The 8,255-nt window shown below is 57.9% G+C and overlaps 1 protein-coding gene across 1 annotated transcript; it reads left to right on the top strand.

Moving 5' to 3' along the window:
* The first annotated feature begins 4,928 nt into the window (after positions 1-4,928).
* On the top strand, positions 4,929-8,203 carry ANTKMT (adenine nucleotide translocase lysine methyltransferase). Its single transcript, XM_030460063.1, has 6 exons — positions 4,929-5,111; positions 5,726-5,830; positions 6,374-6,514; positions 7,015-7,065; positions 7,655-7,660; positions 7,809-8,203. Exons 1-6 carry the CDS (start codon positions 4,929-4,931, stop codon positions 7,980-7,982), a joined length of 660 nt encoding a protein of 219 aa, XP_030315923.1. The 3' UTR covers positions 7,983-8,203.
* Positions 8,204-8,255: the final 52 nt, after the last annotated feature.

Below are 8,255 nucleotides of genomic sequence, written 5' to 3' on the forward strand. Positions count from 1 at the left end.
TCCAGGATTCCAGCATCCCCCTCACCCAGATTTTGGCAGTGGGTGGGAGCAAGGCAGAGAGAGGAGGGAAAGGAGTGGGAAATCCAGTGGAGGAGCAAAAATGAAGCTGGAAAAGGAATAAATGAGGTGCAAAGGGAATTGGGCTGCCCACGGCATCCTCTGTATGCCCCATGGAGAGAACCCAGCTGCTCCGCTCCCCTACCACAATCCAACACATTCCTCTTGGCTAAATTATGGAATTTCATACACCCCAGCACCCACTGGCTTTCTGTCCAGCACCAGAATCTCTTGGTGTACTTCAGTTGTCCTCAATTTGGCCACAACAGTTCATTTTGTCATGCTGGAAAGGGTTGGTCTCCTGCTCAGTCCCTACTGAGGTTTTTGGAGGTTATTTTGGTGTCCTCTGCCCCATGGCAGGTTGGGTTGGTCACCCTCAGGTCCCACGGCAGCTGGTCCCTGGCCAGGGTGCATCCCACTGGGAGAACCAGGCAGCCTGTGCCTCAGTTTCCCCAGTTTGGGATGGGGATAACAGAGGGGTGAAGGGGTGGGAAAGCAGCCGTGGGGTGCTTTGGGCAAACCAGGGGGAAGCTTGGAGGGCTCTGGAGGGGCAGCTGGAACCCTGATGGCTTGGGAAAGAGGAGTGTGGGTGCACCTTGAGTGCCTGGGGAGAGTTCCCCACTGCAGCCCACCCGGTTCCCTCTGGGGGAGTCCAGCCAGGCCCCCTCCAGCAGCCCCCCCCTGTGAGGGTGGGTTTGGGGACAAAATCATCTCCCCCCATGGTGGAACTATCCCTCAGGATGTGGCTGGGGTCCCCCGCCCCCTGGGATCAGCTCCATGGGGTTCAGGCAGGGGGACACATGTCCCAGCCCAGGGGAGCCCTGAAGCCCTTTGGTGACACTTCCAAGGGGCCCCAATACATGGGGCCCCTGCAGCCCTTTGGTGACTGACACTGCCGATGGCTGAGCACATCAACCAAGGGCGGGTGTCCTGGCGGGGTATCCCCCAGCCCCTGTCCCCATCCCGGTGGCACAAAGGGAGCTGCCGTTTCCCGCCATTTCCCCCCCATCCAGCACCTCTCCCCCCTCTCCTGCCCCCTTCTCTCCCCTCCTTCCCGGCTGCCGGATAAAAGTCCGAACGTGTGAATCGCGGGGCACAAAGGGGAGGTAACAAAGGGGCTGGGACTGCTCAGTGCCCCCCTCCTTCTCCCGCTGTCCCTCTGCTGTCCCCAGGCCTTCCAGACACCCCGCGGTGGGGGTTGGGGCAGCCTGCTTGTCCTGCCTGCCCTGCCTGCCCTGCCTGCAGCACCCCATGGCCCAGGGGCTGGGGGATGCCTCTAGGATCAAGAGGTCCCCAGTAGGGCCAGGGTGATGCCTCTGGGGTTAAAGAACAACCCCATGAGGTCAGAATGATGCTCCTGGGACCAGGGAACACCCCATGGGGCTAGGGTTATGCTTCTGGGACTAAGGAACACCCCATGAGGTGAGGGTGATGATGCCCCCAGGGTCTGAAGATGTCCCATAGGGTTGAGTGATGCCTGAAGGCTGAGGGATGCTCTATGAGGTCAGGATGAGAGCCCTGGGAGGTTGCAGATGTCTCATAGGGTAGGACAAGGCCCCAAGGATGAAGAAGTGCCCTATAAGGTCAGGATGAAGCCCCTGTGGTTTAGAGATGTTCCACAGGGTTGGGTGATACCCCAGGGCTGGGGGACACCCAGCAGTGGGTGGGATGGGGCAGTCTGGGGGGGCTACGTGGGGCAGCTCAGGGGTCTGCATGGAGCAGCAGGAGAAGTGACACCTGAGGACACCACCCAACCCTGCCACTCTGGAACAAGCTGCACCCCAAAGGTGAGGGGGCTGCACTGAGTACCTCCCTCCCCTCCCCTGGAGGGATTCGGTGTCATGCCTTGGCCAGGCAGGGGTTCTGGGGACTGGGCAGGACCGTGGCCCCCCACAGCCCCTCACTCCAGCTCTCCCCACTCCAACAGCTGGCAGGAAAGAGTTTTCCCAGCACATAGTGAGAAATTCCTGGCTGGACGGGGGTGTTGTGTACTCTCTGCAGCCTCTGCGGTCCTGACAGGGGGAAGCTGCCCTGGGAAGAGGCAGATTTAAAGCTTTTTGGCTCTGGCAGCACATCCCAAACTGGTCCCATGGCACAGCCACCTACTGGAGCTGGCAGCCTGGGCTGGGCCAGGAGGGGATGTTGAACCCCCCCAACCGAATCTCAGGGAGTAGCAAGGAGGGCTCAGCCCTGCCTGGGAATTGCTTCCTTAATTAATTTGCTCTGCAGCAGCTCGGGGAGCCTCAAACTGCCATCAAAAACTAGCTCATCCCCACAGACCATCCTCCTCCTCCCCAGCTCCCCTTCCCCCCCACTCCCCAGCTCCTATTTCTCTTGATTTTCTGCTCCATCTCAGCCTTAACCAGCTCCACCTGCCAGCCAGCAGCAGAAAATCAGGAGAAATCCCCGTGGCCCTCGATTTGGTGCTGGGCTGGGGAGGGGGAGCAGCGCTCGGTGATATTTTCTGGGCTACATGTGGGTGATGGGGCAGCTTTTCCATCCTAGTTGTGGGGGCACACATTTAATTAATGGGGTCTGGGTGTCATTAAGCTCCCCTGAGCTGCATGCTGTGGGCTGCGGGTAGAGCAGGGGAGTGAGTCCTCATCCTAGGGCAAAATATTTAAGGTTTTGTAAAGAAGAGAGAGATGGGAGCAGAAATATGTGCCCTGGGAAAGGGGGTGTCCAGGCAGAGTGGTGCTGGGGAGTGTGGAAAACTCACTTTCCAGTCCTGCCCCCCACAAAGCTGTTCCCAGGTTGTTGTGTCTCACTAGGATTCCTCCACCCACAGTCACCTGTGGGTGACACCCTCAGGGTGGCTCTGGAGCCTGGCTGCCCCATGGTGAGGACATCAGAGACCTGCAGGCCAAGGCGGGCCAGGAGGTGGTGGCCAGGACACCCCCAGTAAGGGGACATTGTGACAGCCAGCATGGGCAGGGAGCCCCAGTTCAGCTCTTCCTGCTCCTGGGTTTGAGTGGGTTTTGGTTGTGGGGATTTTATTAGCTGGGGGTGGGAAGGCATTATGGGGCCTGGCTGCCTCCTCCCTGTGCCCCCAGCCCCAGCAAGCCCCACCTCTGATTCCCACATGCTGAAATTTTCCCACAGTTGCTGCTCACTCGCTCACTCACAGACTGCCCCTGCATGGATGAGCAACAGCCCACACCCACTGACACCCAACAGCACCCAGCAAGAAACACCAGCAACCACCAGCAACAACCACTAGCAATCACCAGTAACTACCACCACCCACCAGCAACCACCAACAACCATGCATGGTCAACAGCCAGCACCCACTGAGCCACCAACACCCACCAGAACTCATCAACCATTAGCAATCATCAACAACCAGCAACACCCAGCAGCAACTACAACTACTGCCACCCACCACCACCCACCAGCAACCATGCATGGCGAACAGCCAGCAACCACCACCACCAATCACACACAGCCACCACCAACTGTGCACACCTGTGACCAACCAGGCACAGCCCTGCAGAACCCTATGCATAGCCATGTGAAAAAGAATCTCTCTGAAAATAGATTGGCCCCTTCCTCTTGACACCCATCCCTCAGGTATTGATGGACATTCAGAAGATTCTCTCTCAGCCTTCTCCAGGCTGAACAGCCCCAGGGCTCTCAGTTTTTCTTCACAGGAGAGATGCTCAAGTCCCCTCATCATCCTCATAGCTCTCCCTTGGACTCTTTCCAGTAGATCTGTCTCTCTTGAACTGGGGAGCCCCAAACTGGATGGTGCCACTAGGGGAGAATAGAGGGGGAGAACTTCCCTAGATCTGCTGGACACACTTTTCCTGATGCCCCCCAGGACACCACTGGCCTTCTTAGCCACAAGGGCACATTACTGACCCACTGAGAATTTACTCTCTACCAGGATTCCGAGGTTTTTCTCTATGGAGCTGCTTCCAGCAGGATGTCCCCTAATCTGTACTGGTGATTGGTGTTATTCTTCCTCAGATGCAGGACTCTACACTTAGGATCATAGAATTTTCAGGGTTGGGAGGGACCTTAAAGCTCACCCAGTTCCGACCTCCTGCCATGGGCAAGGGCACGTCCCACCAGATCAGGTAGCTCAGAGCCTTGTCCAGCCTGGCCTTAAAACCTTCAGGGATGGGGCTTCCAGCACCTCTCTGGTCAACCTGTGCCACTGTCTCACCATCTTCATGGTGAAGAACTTCTTCCTAATACCTAATCGAAATCTCCCCTCCACTTGTCCTTACTGAGCACCATGAGGTTGATTTTTGCCCAGCTCTCCAGCCAGCCCAGATCTCGTTGGAGAGTAGCACAGCCTTCTGGTGCGTCAAGCCACCCCTCCCAGCTCCTTTTCATCAACGACCTTGCTGAGGGTACACTGCATCCCTTCATGCAGGCCCTCGATGAAGATACTGAACAAACCTGGACCCAGCACTGATCCCTGGGAACCACCACTAGCCTCAGGCCTCCAACTTGACTCTGCTGCTACGACCCTCTGACCTCTGTCGCAGAGCCAGTTCTTAAGCCCCCTCACAATCCAGGCTGCTACCCCACATTTCTGGGGTTTTACTACGAAGATGTTCCGGGAGACCCTGTCCAAAGCTTTCCTTGAAGCAGGGCACATGGCAGCCACTGCTCTCCCTGCCTTTCTCCACGCAGCTGCTTTCGAGCAGGACACCTCTCCTGGTACCTGGGGTTATTCGTCCCGGGTGCAGAGGGTGCGCTGAAGCGGGAAGGACCACGCGGTCCAACGCCACCACCACAACGGCCCGGGCTCCGCCCGACGGACCCATCGCCCCCCCCGAGCTCCCCCCGGCAGCGGGCGGAGCCTCCCGGAGCCTCCTCTTCCCTCCCCTTACCTCCTTTTCCCTCCTCTTCCGCCGGCCATGGACCTGGGGGAGCTAGGGGAGCCAGGGGAGCCGGGGGTTGCGGCCTGGGGAGACACGGGGGGGTCCCGGCTGGGCGGGCGGGGGCTGCTAGAGCTGGCGGTGGCCAGCGGGGTGGCCGCCTGGGCTACCTGGGCCCTTCTGCTGATGCCCGGCTTCCGACGGGTGCCCCTAAGATTACAGGTACCTCCCCCCAGCAGTGACACTCCCATCCCCCCCAATCAGCCCCTCCCGACCCGCGGGGGGACTCCCCCTGATCTCGAGAAACCCCTCCGGCCCTGACCGCCCCGTCTACCCCCACCCTTGGGGATCGCCCCTCCCAGCCCTGGCCGCACTCCCCTCCAGGTACAGCCCGGCCCTGGCCGCCCCCCTTCTTCCACCCCAAAACCCCCCCCCCAACCCTGATCCCTCCCCTTCCGTGCCTTCCAGATGTCCCCCCCCGACCTTGACCACCCCTTCCGTTCCCCCATGCATGTGACCTCCCGACCTTGACCCCCACTCCCTTGACCAACCTAACTCCCCTCCCGTGCCCCTCAGCCCCGACGCTTCTTCCTTACACCCATGTGCTCGCCCCAACCCTGGATCTCCCCCCCTTTTCTTCTCCCCAAGTGATCCCTAGCCATGACCTCCCCATGTCCTGCCCCCCAGTCCTGAGCCCCCTTGCCTTCCACCCAGGTGCCCTTCCCAGCACTGACATGCCCTCCTGTGCCCCCCAGGTACCTCCCTCCCAGCTCTGGCCCCCATTCCGTGCCCCCAGGAACACCCCCCAGCCCTGACCCCCATCCTGTGCCCCCCAGGTACCCTACCAGCCCTCCAGCCCCCAGCAAGTGGCAAATGTGTTGGCTCTGCTGCGGGACCGCTCAGGGAAGACGGTGGACCTGGGGTCAGGAGATGGACGGCTGGTAAGAGGGAGGGCAGGGCAGGGCAGGGTTTGGGGGCTGCCCCGGGCAATGAGGGAGGGGCTGAACTTGCCACAAGAGCAGATGGGAACCCCCCCACCAGGATGCTGCCCTACTCCTGGCTATGCTTCTTGGTGGCCCTCCTGGCTGCTGGCCTGAACCTTAAGGGGTCCTAGATTGGCCTGGGTGGTGGTCTTAGACAGATCTAGGAGGGCTTAGACTGTCCCATACAGTCCTAGATGGCCCTAGGTGGTCCTAGACAGCTGTATGTGGTCCTAGATGGATCTAGGAATCCTTGTCTGTCCTGGATGGCCCTAGACAGACTTAGGTGGCCCTAGACAACATCCCACACAGTGAGCAAGGTGGGAATGACCACTCTAGGAGGAAGGAGCCTTTGCACGTGGAAGATGCTGAGTACTGAGGTCACCCTGCCTGTGAGCCATCAAGAAAGGAGTGAGCAGAGCTGGGCAACAGCCCCTGCCCTGCAAATTGTCCCCCCCAGAGTCAACACTAAGGTTCATTTTCATTGGCATTCTCTCTCTGCAGGTGGTAGAGGCTTATAAGCAAGGTCTCAGACCAGCCATTGGCTACGAGCTCAACCCTTGGCTGCTGGGGCTCTCCAACTACCGGGCTTGGAAAGCTGGCTACCATGGCAAGGTGTCCTTCCTGAAGCAAGATCTGTGGAAGGTGACAATGCCCCCAAGGTCCAGCTGAGCTCAGTGCTGGGCATAGCTAGGGCAGGGCCAGGGCTTGGTCCAGCTTTGCTGGTGATTATTGGCCCCTGCCCTAATTCATGGTGCTCCTAGAAGGAGCCCGTAGAAGGTGCTCCACCCTAATTTCCAAGGGAACTGCACTGCTGAGTTTGCAGGTGGCAGAGCTCCTTCTCAGGAAGGCTTTGAGAGGAGGTCTTGGGTGCTGCTGACACAGGGTGTCCTTCAGAGCTGTGCTGCTAAAGCTGGTAACCACAGCCTGACCTGAGAAAATCCAGAAGGGAATGTGTTTCTGGTGTGGTTAAGCAAGAGGAGCTGCTTTCGCACCAGCACATCCCACCCCACAAGTGGTGGATGGAGCATCTCTGCTTCCTCCGAGGTTCAGAAGATTGCCCACAAAGTGTTTGGCCACTCTGGTGGTTCCCTCCTGCTCTCCTCTGCCTGATGCTTTCATTCTCTTTTTCCTTCTCATTTCAGGTGAATCTTTCTGATTGCTACAATGTGATCGTGTTCCTGGCCCCCAGCGTGGTAAGTCAGCCTCTTGCTTCCCCCCTGACTCCTTCCAAGCAAGCTGAAGGGAGTGTTTCATTAGAAAAGAAATTATGTGGGACAAGTGGCAGAGACTCTTCAAAAGCCATAGCCAAACGGGCATTGCTGTGAGCAGATGGTTTGGTGCTCAGTACCACTCAGATTTATAGTTATTTTGGCTGGAAAAGACCTTGAAGGTTTTCAAGTCCAACCATTCCCCCAACATGGCCAAGGCCACCACTGCCCCATGTCCCTCAGCACCACATCTCCACAGCTTTGAAACCCCTCCAGGGATGGGAATTCCACCCCTGCCCTGAGCAGTCTGGGCCAGGCCTTGACAACCCTTTCCAGGGAGAATTCATAGAATAAGAATGGTTTTGTTTGGAAGGGACCTTAAAGATCATCTCATTCCAACCCCCCTGCCATGGTCAGGGACACCTCCCACTAGACCAGGTTGCTCCAAACCCCATCCAACCTGACTTTCAACATTTCCATTGATGAGATAGCCAGAAATTGTTCATAATACCCAAATTAAACCTCCCCCGAGGCCATTTCCTCTTTTGTTTCTCCTGTTCCCAACCACACACAGGACCAGGTACCAGCCTTGCAGTTTGGAAGAGTCTTTGCTTGATGCCATCTACTTGAGGCCCACCAGCCATGCTGAGAAGGTGCCCTGCTGTCCCTGGTGGCACTGTCATCTCCTGACTAAGGCCACCTCCTCCTACCTTTCTCTTTCTCCCTAGAAACCTCCCCTGGCTGCCAAGCTCCTGGCAGAACTCCCTAATGAAGCTCGGGTGGTGTCTGGACGCTTCCCCTTCCCCTCCTGGACGCCCAGCAGCACCCTTGGCCAGGGTCTGGAGCAGGTCTGGGCCTATGACATGAAGGAGGTGCGGCAGGCAGTGCAGAACCCACCCTGATATCAGCCCCTTACACCTGGGGTTAAGCCTTGGAGATGGTGGGGTGGTGGTCCCACCTTGGATTCCAAAGAGCGGGCAGGCTGGGGGAAGCAAAGGAGGGAAAAATCAGACCTAGAAATCCTGGACTTATTGCAGGATTTAAGGGTTAAATCCCCAGGTCTACTGGTTTATTTCTAGTTGACTTTGTTTCAAAATAAACGTTTGTATGGTTCTTCCCTTGAGACTTTTGCATTGATGTTATAGATTGCTCCTGGAGCCAGGTCAGCCACTTGT

This window comes from Calypte anna, chromosome 14 (genome assembly GCF_003957555.1).
Source record: "Calypte anna isolate BGI_N300 chromosome 14, bCalAnn1_v1.p, whole genome shotgun sequence".
NCBI classification, from domain to species: Eukaryota; Metazoa; Chordata; class Aves; order Apodiformes; family Trochilidae; genus Calypte; species Calypte anna.

Coding starts and splice junctions, on each gene's coding strand:
- ANTKMT (XM_030460063.1), top strand. CDS start 4,929: ATGGACCTGGGGGAGCTAGGGGAGCCAGGGGAGCCGGGGGTTGCGGCC. Junction 5,831..6,373: donor GGTCAGGAGATGGACGGCTG/GTAAGAGGGAGG, acceptor CTCTCTCTGCAG/GTGGTAGAGGCTTATAAGCA. Junction 6,515..7,014: donor TGAAGCAAGATCTGTGGAAG/GTGACAATGCCC, acceptor TTCTCATTTCAG/GTGAATCTTTCTGATTGCTA.